This window comes from Cryptomeria japonica, chromosome 3 (assembly GCF_030272615.1).
Source record: "Cryptomeria japonica chromosome 3, Sugi_1.0, whole genome shotgun sequence".
NCBI lineage: Eukaryota > Viridiplantae > Streptophyta > Pinopsida > Cupressales > Cupressaceae > Cryptomeria > Cryptomeria japonica.
In genome coordinates this window covers 997,102,838-997,120,179 of record NC_081407.1, presented here as the reverse complement: position 1 = coordinate 997,120,179, position 17,342 = coordinate 997,102,838, and the positions used below count along the sequence as shown (strand labels likewise).

The 17,342-nt window shown below is 35.4% G+C and overlaps 1 protein-coding gene across 1 annotated transcript in view; it reads right to left on the bottom strand.

Annotated features, from left to right (window-relative positions):
• Nucleotides 1-14,749: 14,749 nt before the first annotated feature.
• LOC131045306 (signal recognition particle subunit SRP54 2) overlaps nt 14,750-17,342 on the bottom strand; it is a 216,112-nt gene continuing 213,519 nt past the window's right edge. Inside the window, exon 9 of the mRNA XM_057978872.2 lies at nt 14,750-15,519. Within this exon, the coding sequence (XP_057834855.1) occupies nt 15,197-15,519 (323 nt within the window). The 3' untranslated portion in view covers nt 14,750-15,196. The remainder of the gene's footprint in view (nt 15,520-17,342) is intronic.

The following is a 17,342-nucleotide window of genomic DNA, read 5'->3' as shown; positions in this document are numbered from 1 at the left end:
GTATGATTGGCAAGCTACACTATGTTGTCCATAGCAGACCAGACATTGCTCATGATGTTGGATAGTTGCTAGATTTCAAAAAGAGCCTAAAGAAAGTCACATGGTGTTGTGAAGAGGATTTTTCGGTATCTCAAAGGCATAGTAGACTATGCTTTATGGTATCCCTATAAAGGTGATTTTACTTTAGATATCTTTACTGATGCTGATTGGGAAGGTAATGTGGATGATCAGAAAAGCACAACCGGTGGAGTTTTTCTACTTGGAGGAAGATTAGTGGCATGGACGAGCAAGAAAAAAACTTGTGTTTCTCAATCTACAGTTGAAGCTGAGTATGTAGCTGCATCCATGAATTGTACACAGGCAATATGGATGAGACATATGCTAGAAGGATTCAAGATAGATATGTCAGAACCAGTGACTATCAATTGTGATAATACAAGTGCAATCAACATTTCTAAAAATCCTATACTTCATGCTAGAACCAAGCACATTGAATTAAAGTATCACTTCCTAAGGGAAAGAGTTCAAGATAAGGAGGTAAAGATGGAATATGTGAAGAGTAAAGATCAGTTGGCTGATATCTTTACTAAGCCCTTACCGAAGGCTACTTTTGAGTTTCTTACAAGTAAACTAGGGGTTAGACCCCTACACCGGAAGAACTAAAATGATGGAGATCCATCAATCCTGTGGATTTCATGTTTATTTTTCACTAAGGATTGATGAAGGTACATGATACTCATTTGGGGAGCGAGTCTTATGTAAAATTCTAATTTAATGCTCTGTTATAGTTTTTTTGATTTATGTAGCAGAGATGATGAAAGAGGCAGCAACAGAATTGAAGATAAGTGATGCATTTACATCTTTGGCATTGTTGTCAAAGGGGGAGAAGAAATGAATAGAAATCAGATTTGGCAGACATGTGAGAAGTTGAAGATCAGATTGAGTGAAGCATTGGTTTAAGGGGGAGATGACAAAAGGAGAACCGACAGAGATGTGATCAGAGATGTGATATCGACAAACAAGTTGATGATGATGATGTTATTTTGATTGTATATCTTATTAGTGTTACCATCAATGCCAAAGGGGGAGATTTTTGGCATTTGGCATAACTGATGCAGATCAGGTCATGCAATTGAAGTTGGATGACTGCACCAGTAAAGGATAGAAGTCTATTTGTGATGAAGAGATTGAGATTCTATGAATAGATGACTTGATCAGTTATTTGTGTTGTCATTGCTGGCAACTGATGTTCCTGATGTTTTGTTTTATCATCTAAGTGATTTGGTTTACTGGAAGACAGGGTTTACTGGTAGTGAGCTAAAGCATGTGATATAGGACTTTAACCGGTAAAGCAGAATTATTTTAATTGGATCGGTCGATTGGAGATGATTGGTGATTTGGGGTTTGGATGGTGAACTTGTATCATGGAAAGGTGTATCTGACTGGAACCAAAACTTGTGATGATTACCGAAAGGCATGTTTCAATTTCTGATGAAGTTTTGCTAAGGTTTTAGTAGGGTTTAAGGATCGGTGAAGAAATTATCAAACCGGTAATGATTTCTGTTATGATGGTGATCGACAACGAGTCTACATGAAGTTGGTAACATGACACAACCCATGTGAAAGATTTAATAGTTGTTTTAGTGCGATTTAAGGAAGTTTTTCTTGGGAATCAGCGAAACGCTTAGTAGAGTGTTTTGAGGATACAAATCGGATTTCTGTGATGAGTTATGACCAATCAACGATTGATATTGCATTATAATTTATTGTTACGAATAGTTATTTGCGATGATCTTTTATGATCTTATTATAAATTCATAATGTAATTAGGTTTTGTGGCCGACCTAGTTGAGATGGCTATTTATGTTGACACAGTTGATGTTTACTGTATCGGTGGTCTTAGAGAATGTGTTGAGCCGTCCAAGTGAAGTGTGAAATATGCCTGAGAGCTACAAAGTGTTGAGTATAACTGGATCTGATCAAGCAAGAAGAGAAGTGCAAGAAAACAAATCATTTTCTTATTGTTGTTCCCTAACAGTTGCAACAGGTTAAATCCCTTGACCGGGTAGGTTCTAACAGGCCTTAAACATTTAAGTCCCCTAACAGGGAAACTCTCAAAAGAGTGTTAAATCCTGTCACGAGGTTTATCCTAACAGATCATCAAGCTCCTAATCGAGTTGCAAGGCAAATACCCTAACCGGGTGACTCCTCACAGGGTCTGCTCTTAACTGAGCATATTGTAAGCTTCTAACAAGGCTAAGCTCCTAACAGGGCGTACTTCAAAAGAGTACAAATATTTGTGGGTGCCAAATTCTATTGTGGTTTTTTCCCTATTTGGGTTTCCACATGAAAAACTTATGGTGTTCTTGTGTGGAATGTTTTTCATGTGATGTTCTTGTTTATATTTCATTTCATGCATTATTTCTGAGACACTGGTTATGATGTTTTATTAGAAGTTTATCAGAGGTTACCGGTACTGATAAGAAGTTGTTTGAGAAATTATTTGATGTTTTTGATAAGGTTAATGAGTCGGTAATTGATCGAGTTTATATGATTACTTTGGTGGTGAAAGTATTGGTAAATGATTTGATTAATGTGTTAAGCAAATTTGATAAAGAGGTTATTAGATTTGATTACAAAAGTTGAGATATTTGTTAAATAGTTTCAGATCTGAGATAAGCTGAAATAAGTTTGATTTTGTGTTAAAATTTCAATTGGTCTTAGTACTGATTCACCCCCCTTCTTAGTACTAACCGGATCCTCATAGGATTAACACCGAATATACGAGGAAAACCCAATGTGGGAAAAACCTCAGTAAGAAATGCTGTTGGAGCTCTACTGCTCCAATCCAACCTCACAATGAAATAATAGTTTTACAATGTTTAGGGCACCAACCCAAGGAGCACCAACCCCTAGCAATTTATGGGCACATACCCAAAGGTGCATCAACCCCTAATCTATTATGAGAACCAACCCTTGCAATGAGCACCCACTCAATGAAATACAATGATAAACACCTTGTTACAAATGAGTTTTGTAACCGCTGCAACCGATTCTCTCTACCGGTTGAACTCTTTTCTGTCACATTGCTTCTTCTCTACCGACCCTTTGTTCTTTCTGTCTGAACCCTCTACAATTTAGTTTCTGCCTTGCCAGATCTCCTCTCACACTTTCTCTGCTCTTCTTCACTCTCTGCTACTACCTTACCGGTTTAGTCTCTATCGGTTTAATGGACTGTTATGTTCTGTAACATTTTACCGGTTACCTTAAGCCTTGCCGATTTAACCCTTCTTACCGGTTCTTCTTCTAACACTCAGTCAATTCAATATTTTTGATATCAACACTCAGACTTATCAATTCTCACCTAGCATAATCACACATCCGACATACTCTCAATTAGCTTAAGTCTTTGATCTGCATATTTATATACATGCTTTCCCACCAAAACAAAAACTCAAACTTTACACGCCTAGGGTTTTCTTCACTGACCACGATCCATAACAAATCAGATCTCATCTTCTTGAATCGACAACCTACAACAGTTCAACAAGAAGCTCTGTCCTTTTTTATTCTTCCTATAAATGTTTATTATATTTAGCAAATTGGACCTTGTTCATCGGTCTTGATTTTGTCGATCACAATAAATGATCTAGCAGCTTCCTTCTCCAGATCAACAAGACGATCAGATGTCTTGCTTTGATTATAATATCAAAGAGTAAAATCTCTGCCTTTCGATCTTATTTGAGCTGCAATCCTCTGCAATCGATTTGTAATTTCCGTAGTCTTCATTTAATACCGACCTAGTCAACAACTACCTCATCGACGCACCATTCACCTACCACTGCATGTTCGCCACCTGGAGTCCACGTGACATCTCTGTCAGCATCCAACTCACTTGATTGTGTTGGTTCAAACTTAGTCACTGATCAAACATGCTATCAATATACACTAACAGGTTAACCTTCATATCATGCACTTCTCTGTTCTGCCAGTTAGGACATGCTATCCCGGACCGCACTTACCGGTTCTGCTTGCTTACCAGTTGACATCAACATGCCAACAATCTGCATACCGGTAATGTCAACTTGCATATTGGTTGACATCCCAAAGCGGTTGACATCAATGAAAACAATCTCCCCCTTTGGCATTGATGTCAACACACATTTTCTTCACAATCGGGCTCTTTCTCCCCCTTTGAAAACAATGACAAAGAGCTCACACATCAGTAGGTCAGACCACTGTACTCTTTCTCACGACAATCCAATTGTGAATTTTGTAGATAGACAAATTGAATAGACAACTTCCCAAAGTCTCAAACCTGCTATAACTACAACACAAACACCTGATCTCCCCCTATGTTCAACATATGGTCCAAGAGTCAAAAAATGTATGGCTGTGAACTCTCCCAGAACTATAGACCTCCATACACATTTAAGTGCAGAAAGCTGGTGGGACTACTCCTAACTTATGTATTAGATACTCAAATGTGTTTTCTGGTAGAGGTTTTGTGAAAATATCAACAACTTGTTCACTTGTAGGGACATATTCTACCCTAACCTCTTTCTCTGCAACCTTCTCCTTGAGAAAATGGTATTTGATGGCAATGTGCTTTGTCCTTGACTTCATAATCAGATTCTTTGAAATGCTGATTGCACTTGGGTTATCACATCGGATATGAATAGGGTCATATATTTTTACCTGAATGTCCTTAAGGGTCTGCTTCATCCATAACACCTGAGAACAACATGTGGCAACAACAATATACTTTTCCTCAACAGTAAATAGGGAGATTGAATCCCGCTTCTTGCTGTGGCATGAAACTAACCAGTTACCTAAAAAGAATGCTCCACCACTTGTGCTTTTCTGGTCATCAATACAACCCACCCAATAGACATTAGTGTAGGCCTGTAGAGTGAAATCTCATTGCTTCGGATATCATAAGCCATAATTAAGTGTTCCTTGTAGGTACTTGAAGGTCCTTGTTACTACATTCACATGCGATTGTTTAGGTGCAGCTTGAAATCTTGCCACCATACATACTGCCTGCACTATATCCGGTCTTGAGGTAGTAAGGTATAACAGACTACCAATCATGGATCTATACATGGCATGATCCACTTACGATGACTCATCAACCTTGCTCAACTTGCATCCAGTCACCATAGGTGTATTTATTGGTTTGTTATCTTCCATCTGAAACTTATTCAATATATCTGCGACATACTTGATTTGAGAGATAAATATTCCTTTATCTTGTTGTGAAATTTGCAAACCAATAAAATATGACAGCTCTCCAAGAATTGACATCTCAAACTTTGATTGCATCTGATCAACAAACTCTTTACACAAGGTATCCTTGTTGCCTCCAAATATTATATCATCCACATATAAAACAACAATAATCAAGTGATTTCCATCAACTTTGATGTACGAATTACTATCTACACTTCCCTTTCTGAAACCTTTCTCCTTAAGATACTTATCCAACCTTGAATACCATGCTCTTAGAGCCTGCTTTAAAACATAGAATGCTTTCTTTAATCGATACACAAAAGTTTCATCATCATGCAACATAAAACCTTCTGGTTGTTCTATGTAGACTTCTTCTTCCAAATTACCATTCATGAAGACAGACTTAATGTCCATTGGATGTACCTTGTATCGTTTGAAGGCAAATATTGCTAAGAACATTCTAATAGCCTCAAGTCTTGCAATCGGTGCAAATGTATCTTCAAAATCAATTCCTTCTACTTGAGAAAACCCTTTGCACACTAACCTTGCTTTATGCCTGACAATCTTACCTTCTTCATTCATCTTGTTCCAGTAGACCCATTTAGTACCAATGACATTTTTATTTGTTGGTCTAGGGACTAACTCCCAAGTCATGTTCTTTTCAATTTGCTGCAGCTCTTCTTCCATTGCATCCATCCATTTCTCACTTTTGCTGGCCTCATTAAATGTTTTGGGTTCCATTTCACTCATGAGGCAGAAATTCACTTGTTCATTGTTCCCGACAAGTCTTCTTCTGGTCTGTACACCATCATTTTTATTACCTATAATCTGCTCTTCCGGGTGATTTTTCTGCATATATCTGTTAGGGGTCTTGCTAGGTGCTTCTTCTAGTTCACTTTCTAACTGCACTTCATCTTCATCACATGAATCATCATATTGGTTTACTTGTGTTTGTCTGCCTTTATGAAAATCTTCATCAGCTCTTACATGCACACTCTCAATGACTCTTCTCAATCTTTTATTGTAGCATTTTTAGGCCTTGTTGTGAGTTGAGTAACCCAAGAAAATACCTTCATCACTCCTAGAATCAAAACCACTTAAACCATCTTCATTTCTCTTGATGAAGCATTTACTTCCAAACACTTTGAAGTATTTGACCGATGGCTTCTGATCATACCACAATTCATAAGGAGTCATTCGGCTATTTACTCTTAGTTGAACTCGGTTCAATGTATATACAACAATATGAACTGCTTCCTTCCAGTATGTATCTAGTATGTTTTCTTCATTCAAAATAGTTCTTGTCATCTCCTTGATAGTCTGATTTTTTCTTTCTACAATACCATTTTGTTGTGGTGTTCTTGGGGCTGAATAATGTCTTTTGATTCCATGTCTCTCACAGTAGTCTACAAACTCATTTGATGTGAACTCACCACTCCGGTTTGTCTCAAACACTTTAGCTTTCATCCACTTTCCTTCTCAACCATTTTTTGAAATATTTTAAACCTCTCATATGCTTGTGATTTGTCATGTAGAAAGGTGACCCATGCCATTCTTGAAAAATCATTAATGAACAACATGAAGTATCTTTTACCGACTAAAGTTCTTGTTCTACTTGGACCACACATATCTGTATGCACAAGTTCTAAGGGCCTTGAGGTATTATGTTCTTTGGTCTTGAAACCTTAGTCTGCTTACCTCTTAGACATTCATCACAAAAGGTGCTTGTCGGTTTGATGATTGGTGGTATATGTCTCACATAGACTTTCTTTCTCACCATAACCAAATTATCAAAGTTGATATGGCCTAATCTTTTGTGCCACAACTAGCTCTCATCTACTTGTCCCATCAAGCATTGGGACTCAAAGCATTCCTCCAAATTGTACACATTTCCATCTGTCCTTTTTCCTTCCGCAAAAATTTGTCCAGTACTCTCCTTTCTTATCTGACAACCGGTAGAGTCAAAAGTGAACTTGTATCCTTTGTCAAACATCTGACTCAACAAATTATGTTTTAGGCCTTCCACATAGTATACATCATGTGCTTTTAATTTGCCATATATGTTCAAAGTACCTTTGTCTTTTATCTTGATAGAAGAATTGTCTCTAAACCTTACCGAACCTCCATTCCAATCATCAAACTTGATGAACTTCTTTTTGTCTCTGGTCATGTGATTGGAACAACCACTGTCTACAACCCATAAATTTCTTCTTTCTGCATGTAGGGCAGTATGTACAATCAGACTTGATTCTACTTTATTCTTATCCATCTCAACCCAAACCTGGTTGACTTCCTTCTTTTTGTCAGCTGTAATTTTCTGCTCTGGTTTTGGTACCGGTCTTTGATCCGGTACTGACTTCTTTTGCTTATATGTCCTGATTTTGCAATGCTTTGCAATATGGCCAAAATTTAGACAATGATAGCATTTCACATTGACATTGAAAGATGAATTTGAAAAATTATTGTAGGACACCGACAAACTTCTCCTACATTCATAACTCCTATGACCAAACCCATTACACTGATAGAAAATAAAATTCATATCCCAGAGTGTAACAAACATATTTCTACCTTCAAAACTAGTTGGGGGCTTATGCATCAAACTACAATCAACAATTCTATGTCCAAACTTATTACACCGGTAACAGTAACCACGGAATTTAGGTACATACAAATATTGTCTCTTGGGGCTGGCAAACCTTTGTCTCACCGACTATCTTCTACTCACGTTATTGACTTTAGTGAACCCTTCATTATCAACCGTGGGCTTGCCTTTAGGATTTGCATTCCGATACAATGAGTGAGCCTTCTGGTTCACATGCTGATTTCTAGTAACTTCAGCATAGGTCTTCTTCTCAGTAGCTTTGCTGACTGTAAAGGTTTGTTTTTCTTTACTTTCACTTGAAGAAGTAAACTGTATCTCCTTTCCTGATGTGTCTTTGATGTTTGAACTTTGCCCCTCTTCAAATCCTATATCTTCGGTATCTTTTGAGTGCTTCTGGCTACTTAACATCTTGTCCAAGGCTTCAGTGCTGCTTTCATATTTGCTCCTCATCTTTAATTCATTCTTGCTCTTTTCAAGCTCCTTTCCGAGCCTTACAATTTATTCTTCCAGATTCTAATGCTCCTTCTCCTTCTTTATCAAATCAGAGGATGTAACTTCACATATCCTTTTAGTTTCTTCCAACTGGAGTTTCAGATCAGAGATTGTTTTCTTGGACTCCTCCAAAGATTGCTCTAAACGATCTTGTTCTTCTGCGACAACATACTTAACCTTCTTTAGTTCTCTTCTTGTTTTACTCAACTCCTCAAGAGAACTTATGAGCTCACCTTCCAAGTCCACTTCAGCTTCAATGTCTTCATCTTCCTTAGCTTCATCAACCGGTTAATCTAGTGCCATAAAGAGATTAATTTCTCTTTCATCCTCACAACAACCCTCTTCTGAGGCACTTTCTTCATCATCTATAGCATCATCTTCAAAAGTATACAGACTGTTCTACTTTCGGTAGCTTCTTCTTTCTTGCCGGTTGGATTTCTTCTTTTTATCCATACCCGAAGGTCTGCTGGTGCTTTGTAGCTCCTCTCCACTATTCTCACCATAGGGACATTTTGAAGCAAAGTGTCCTATTTTACCACAATTAAAACATTTGAGAGGTAATTTTAATTTGTACTTACCGGATCCTCTTTTAATCTTCCTTAAAGTTTCCTACCACTATATCTGAGTCTTCACTAGATTCACCATGAGTATTTCTTCCTTACCCTTTTTGATGGAGTTGAAAGCAACCTCTTTCTTTGAAGTTCCTTCACCGGTTGTTCTCATCTCATAAGCGGTTAGGGACCCAAATAACTCATCCATTGAAAAGGTTTTCAGATCCTTGGCTTCTTCTATTGCAGAGACCTTTGTATCATACTTAGATGTGAGGGATCTAAGTACCTTTTTGACAATAACTTCATTAGATATATCCTCTCCAAGTCCTCTAATACTGTTCACCATTTCATCAAATCTATGAAGATAATCAACAATCTTTTCTTCATCTTTCATCTTCAAGCCTTCAGGCTGACCTCTTAGTGTTTGCAGTTTGGCCTCCTTGACCTTGACATCTCCTTCAAAAAATCTCTTCAACTTATCCCAAGTTTCCTTGGTGGATGAGCAGTTCATAACCTTAACAAACTCATTATCAGACAAACCACTGAGAATAGCATGCTTGGCCTTGGCATTGTTTTCATACTCCTTCTTAGCATCCGGATCTGTAGGAGGAGCATTAGGGATAATATACCCATTCTTTACAGACATCCAAACATCAAAACCTAGGGAGGGCATAAAAGTTTCCATTCTTCTGCTCCAGAAGGCATAGTTGGTACCATAAAACATGTGAGCTTTGGAGGAGGAGGATTCATTCCTTTCCATTGTGATCTTAAACCATAATCTACCCAAGCTAGAGAAATCTTTTACAAAAAGGGAACCTAAGGCTCTGATACCAATTGTAGAACACACGATATCACAAAGAGGGGGATGAATCAGTGATTATAAACAATTTCAAACAATGTGTGCAACCGGTAGGATAATGAAAACACCAACAAGCAACCACACACAAGAGCACATCACATAACACCAGATATATGAGGAAAACCCAATGTGGGAAAAACCTCAGTGAGAAATGCTGCTGGAGATCTACTGCTCCAATCTAGCCTCACAATGAAATAACAATTTTACAATGTTTAGGGCACCAACCCCTATAAATTTATGAGCAGCAACCCCTAATCTATTCTGAGCACCAACCCTTGCACCGAGCACCCACTCAGTGAAATATAACGAGATATAAAATCAATACAATGATGAACACCTTCTTACAAATGAGTTTTGTAACTGCTGCAACCAATTCTCTCTGTCGGTTGAACTCTTTTTTGTCACACTGCTTCTTCTCTACCAGTCCTCTATTCTTTATGTCTGAATCCTCTACAACTCAATTTCTGCCTTGTCGGATCTCCTCTCAGACTTTCTCTGCTCTTCTTCACTCTTTGTTGCTACCTTACCGGTTCAATCTCTGTCGGTTTAATGGACTGTTATGTTCTGTAGCAGTTTACAAGTTACCTTAAGCCTTGTCGATTAAACCCTTCTTACCGGTTCTTCTTCTAACACTCAGTCAATTCAATATTTTTGCTATCAACACTCAGATTGATCAACTCTCACCTAGTAGAATCACACTTTCTCATCACACATCCGACATACTCTCAATCAACTTAAGTCTTTGATTTGAAAATTTATATACATGCTTTCCCGCCAAAACAAAAACTCAAACTTTACGTGCCTAGGGTTTTCTTCACTGACCACAATCCATATCAAATTGGATCTCATCTTCTTGAATTGACAACCTGCAACAGTTCAACAAAAAACTGTCCTTTTTTATTCTTCCTATAAAGGTTTACTATATTTAGCAAACTGGACCTTGTTCATCGGTCTTGATTTTGTCGATCACAATAAATTATCTAGCTGCTTCCCTCTCCATATCAACAAGATGATCAGATGTCCTGCTTCAATCATAATATCAAAGAATAAAATCTTTGCCTTTCGATCTGCTTTGAGCCGCAATCCTCTGCAATTGATCCGTGATTTTCGCAGTCTTCATTTAATATCGACCTAGTCGGCAACTACCTCGCCGACGCACCATTCACCTACCACTGCATGTTCACCACCTAGAGTTCACATGACATCTCTGTCAGCATCCAACTCACTTGATTGTGTCAGTTCAAACTCAGTCACCGACCGAACATGCTACCAGTATACACTAATCGGTTAACCTTCATATCGTGCACTTCTCTGTTCTGCCAGTTAGGACATGCTATCCCAGACCGCACTTACCGATTTTGCTTGCTTACCGGTTGAGATCAACATGCCAACAATCTGCATACCAGTAACGTCAACTTGCATACCAGTTGACATCCCATACTGGTTGACATCAATGACAACGCAATGCCAACACTTCTCCAAAATTGTGTTGTGGGTGGGTCTCAGATATCGCACTGAGATTCCTACATAGATTAGACACAATAATTTCAAAGATCGTGATTCAGAAAATTGGGAGAAATGAGGTGTTTATAGATTTTTGGGACAGACTGGGTGAGAAATAGAACTAAAGTGCTGATTAATAGTTGAACTGCTTTGATTGATTAGTCAACTCATTTTGATTGATCTGTTAAGTGGATTGATTGGATAGATAATTCAATTGATTGATTAGTCAACTAGATAGATTGGCTAGTTAGCTAAATTGATCGAGAGAAGACTGAATTGATTGATTAGTCTGAAAAAGGTGATTGATAGTTAAAAGTGGAGATTGGAGAGTTAACCGAGCTAACTGATTTGATCAATCAGTCATGATTTTCAACATGTGTTGTAAGATTTTAAATTGAAATTCAATTTCATTCTTATTTGAATATGATTTTTGAATGATGAAATTGAAATGCACATTAATTTGAAATGTGATGAAGTTCAAATTTGGTGAAATGCGAATTTGAAAGAAATAAAATTAATTGAAATTAGTTGAAATTTGAATTTGGGGATTTGGAGCATGAACTAATTAATTAAATAATTTAAATGAAATTATTCAATCATTAGAAATGGAATTAATTAAATAATAAAGATTAATTAATTAAGGAATTAAATCGTAATTAATTAAATAATTAATATTTAATTAATATTTGAGAAAGTGATTAAATGATTAAGGATTAAGGAGGTGAAAATTGAATAATTAGTGATGTGGATAATGATGATTAAATTAGTTTAGAAAAATAAGATTAATTGTATTAATTAAATAATTAAAGAATTATTTAACTAATAGGACGAATAATTAGTACATGATCGATGAGACATTTTTAGGTGTCTACACAATCTACTACTTATAAAATGGAGATGCCAAGAAAAATGAGGGATGGTTTTTGTCCTACATTAAAGCTATGATATAAGGTTTTCATCCTCAATGTAAATTTATTTAAAAATCAACAAACATAACACTAAAATCCATCCACCACAATGAAACTATTATCTTCCTTTTGTACCAACTATTTAGGACACATAGGTCCTAAAATTGGGTGTCAAGTTGGAAATTTTAAACTTAACTTTATTTATTCATTTATTTATTAATGTTGAGAGACATTCTACAATGGCAAAAAGGAGTGAAGTGTAATGTCATGAACGTATTAACAAAAACTCTTATCTTTCATTTTAAATTTGACAATCATTTACATGTCACAATATTAATATTTAATAATAAACATAATATTTTCAAAATAAGGAATTCATAAAATTTATGCTTTCACACATAATAAATAAAACAGTTCCAAAATAAAATAAAATAACTTCTAATTAAATAATATAACTCCAAATTGATATCTAACATGAAATTATTATATACTTTTTAGATACATGTATTTTAAGATATCTATATTGATGAATTTTATTATATTCTTAATTATTATATAAAATTAATGTTAAAAAACTTTTATTATATTATTAAATATTGTGGGAGAGAGGGGACATGACATGATACAAGACTACAATCATGATGGTCTTTCCATAGTCATTTCTCCTTCGATAGTTTTCTCACACAAGCAATTTTTAGCTATGTTAGTCAACATATTAACAAGAGATGCAATGCATCAAGTTCCTGCCAAAAGTGTGTTTAGTTTAGAGTAGATAAAAGTAGAGATGATGATAGATGGTGAGAGGAAGAGGTAAAAAAATAGATAGAGAAATGCAGAGGGAGATATAAAAATAGAGAGATAGAGATAAAGAGATAGACAAATAGAGAGTGATAGAGAGAAAGAAATAAAAAAATGTATATAAGGAGAGGGAGAGATAGAGAGGAAGAGATAGATAGATATATAGAGAGAGGGAGTGGGAGAAATAGAGATACATGTGGCACTATGATAGAGTGATAGAGAGATAGAGATATGAGGAGATAGAGGGAGGGGGAGAGGAGAGAGATAGGTAGAGAGGGAGAGATAAAATAAGGGGGAAGCTCAATATATAGAGAGGGAGAGAGAAAATAGAGGGAGATAGCTCAATATATAGAGAAGGGGAGGAAGAGGAAAATATATAAATAGAGGGCAATATAGAGAGATAGATAGAATGATATATATTTAGTATTACATATTAATATATATACATATATCAATACATATTTAACATTTATTTTTTATATATTCACTCTACTATTTATATATATTTAATATTTACATAAATTTGATATAAAATATTAAAGTTATGTAAAAATTATGTGCATAACTTCTTTTTTTTGGTGTCGGTAATCGCTTTTGATTGGAGCTATGAACCAGTGGGGCCACAAAGGGGGGACCCCATCCCCAAGTACATTATCTTGAATGATGAGGCATTAACACCTCCATATCTAGGCTCCTCTCACCTTATCACTCCATTTACACCTTATCTCTCCACTCCTATCAATCCATTCACTTTATATCTCCCGCTCCTTATCTCTCCACATTATCACTCCTAATGTCTCCCCCTCCTTATCTTTCCACGTGACTCCTTATCTCTCCATTTTTATCTCCTTATCACTTCATTCGTTGGTATGAACACCAACGGAGCCAAGTGCCACCTCCATGAGCATTGAAAGCCTGCGCCACCTCAATAGAAATAATATTGATTTGATTTAATTTAATATTCACTTTTTTAACAATAAATTTGATGTGATTTAATTTGGAGCATGTCAAATCATTGAATTTTGAATATTAGTGATATTAATTAAAATATTTAGATAAAAATGAAGATGTTTCACTTTATCTCCACATAAATTTCAAATAACAAAATTTATTTATTTATTCAAGCTTTTGACAAAAGTAAATTTTTCTTGTATACACATTGCCATTTTGAGATAAAAAACACACATCTTATAATAAGTTTAAGACATAAATTATATGTTTTAAAGAATACAAATTTCGTTGTGCTTACATCCTACGTTAAAATAACATTTATTTATATAAGTTACATCCAAACATAATAGTTTAGTATAATTATTATTTATTTAACATAACATTAAATTATTAAAATCTTTTTTTATCAATATTAACATATTTTTATATTAATTAAAATTTACCATCCTATTCACAATCTTAAAAAAAAAAAAATTAAAAAAAATATAAATATTAAAATTAAAATAAAACTTAACTATGTCTTGTTTTTTAATAGTTTCCAATAAAAATGCATTTTTTTTGCAAAAAATTAAATTTTGCACTCACTATTTTGTATATAAATCAATAAGGAGTAAGAAAAATGAGAATTTTATGATCATTTAAATAAAAATTAAACATACACTAGAAAATTTTTGTTCAAAAACTTTAATTTCGTGTAATGATTGGTTAGATTAATAAGAAAATAAAATTCAATGAATGCATAAATAAATATCCTCCCTTGACAGAATCTAATAATTATTTGTGTGGATCTGGAAAGATCTTTCAATTCAGTAATCACTTGTTTATATCTAAGGCCGCATAACTCACCAAATGTTTCAAATCTTAAAACTTGAAATTAAACAAGCATAAAAAATAGTGCAACTAACAGGCAAAGATGGAAATATCTCAATGACCAAATTAATCTCAACTAATGTTTGTTATGCAGATGGTTTTAAAGTTAGCAAACCATCAAACATCATGGAATTAAAAAAGTGACACGGCACAATCCTCACAGGTAGAACCATAAATACAGAAGAGAGGGACAGGCTGATACAACTTAGAAAGAGAATAAATTGAACACGCTTACTAAAGTCAATGCTGAAATGTTACAGGCTCAATTTTTCTGGAAAAACTGTACAGACCAGACCTTACTGAGATCACTAGCATTTCAGCAAAGATGAAGGTAAATTACAAGCGCCAGATATGCAGCAGTTGGTGCATCCAGTTGTTGATAGATGGAAAGAATAACTATCATCATTACCAATGCTCTCTATTTGGCCTACTTGTCTCCACCGAACATACCTCCAAAGTCTTTGGAACCTATCTGCTTCATTAAGTTCTGCAAGCCTCCCATGCCGCCAATTTGCTTCAGCATTTGGGGAGGAAGAACTTTGCTCATATGTTGAGCATTCATATTCCTAGATAATGCACTCATATCACCCTTCTTTGGTATTTTGAGTCCCTTCATCTTGCTCCAGATCTTGGCTAAGCGTTTGAACTCTTCTAGCATATCCATAACTTCCTTCGGAGCATGACCAGATCCACGTGCCACACGCAGTATTCGTGACTCTGTCATAAGCTTCGGATTTGCACTATCAAGTTCTACAAAGACCAACAATATGGTTAATCCTTTAACAATGTAAATAAAAAGCTGACTAGCAAATACTTCTATATAAACTGGAAAGAGATCACATTGCCATTCGCACATATTGCAAATTATAATTATAGAAAATTTTACAGCAGGAGAGAGTTTTTGAAAGCTTGATACAGTCCGAAAGTAAGAATCATCAAAAAAATAAAAGATTTCCACAATAGAAACATACCCAAGTGCTAAAACACCAACAAATCTTAAAAGCTTCAAAATGAATTCAATACAATCAAGAACAATAACAGACATTGCAGTTCACAAGTTCATTGAAGAGCACTAGTGTAAGAGTAAACATTTGCAAACATAGAAAGAGCGTCTAAAACTATTCACAACTTCAGCAAATGCTCATTTTATCACCCAAGAGAAAATCGCACTGTGCTCTTTACCAGTCCGTAGAGTTATTCATCTTCAAAGAATGGAGAAGTCAATTGACTTCTTTCATGAACAAAACATCTGCTAGTGGCATGTTTTTGAGGAAAAAGATCCAAAAGCCAAAAACCTGAACCCTCAAATAATTTAAGAACCGAAGCATCTTACGGTTAGGGCAATCCGCTGCATCAAAAACATGTTTTATTTTTTCAAATTTGGTTTGTTGTGCTAACAGTTTACTAACAAATGGTAACACCATTTATTGGAAAATTTACAAAGAAAAGAAATTTATACCAGGAAATTGTACATTAATATAAATGATTGATTTATTCATTCAAACTTTTGCTTGTACAAAATGTAGACCAGGGAGCATCTAGCAAGATCGAATGGTTTTCCCTCAGAGAAACCTATTTAAAAAACTCTACAATTGTCAAACAAACACAACCATCCATAACTACTAGCAATTGACTCATAACAACTACCTAAAAACTGACAAGAAAATATAATATTTGTTAGAATGAATAAGGTCATGTCCTAACTAATTCCTTAGCATGGACCAATTCACAATTTAAGTTAACTTAGGTCCTAGATGTTATGTCAAAAAGCTAGTTATAATAGGATCATGCATCTCATTTACTTTTAGTCACCTAGGTCAGTTAATATTTGTTCTAAGTGGTCACATGATAGAGGATTGAGACACATGTTGATCCGAATTATGGATTCAGATGACAACACCTGAGTGAAAACCTGCGGTATTGTAAATTCTGTTTACAAGAACCAGAAAACATAGAATTGAAGCAAGCCAAAAAGTAATCTATTCCATTTGAAAATCCAACATATAGAAGTTCATGAGATTCCAAGGGTCACAAAAACCCCTTGAGAATCGAAGTCCAACAGTCACATTTGTTTATTACATAATAAAATCTAAAACCTATGAAAATTTCAAAAAAACTATATTAAATTTTATCCTAACTTTAACTAGGCATAACTTTTTGCTCAGGACTCGAAATTACGAGCCGTTTAACTCATTGGAAAGGTCTCCAAGAGTTGTAGGTGAAATCTTGAAAGGACGCTTTCAAGGGCTAAAAATGCCCTGAAGGCCTTCAAAAATGCCATTTACTAATTTCTAGAAAAACTAAAAAAAAAATGAAAATATTTTTTCAACTATTTCAGATTTTCTTTTGATCATTACTCCCCCCTTGGAAAGCAATGGGCCCCATTGCATCAACACTCAATGAGATGAGGAAAACGTTCTTGAAGCTGCGCTCTGGTAAACCACTTTCCTTGTTGAACAATCTGCCCTGCTCGAACCACTTTGTACAAGTAAATCTGCTGCTGTTTGAGTGTTTTCACCAAGGTGTCCACAATCTGATCGCATTGGAATGGGGTAGCTGCATTTGGATTCAAT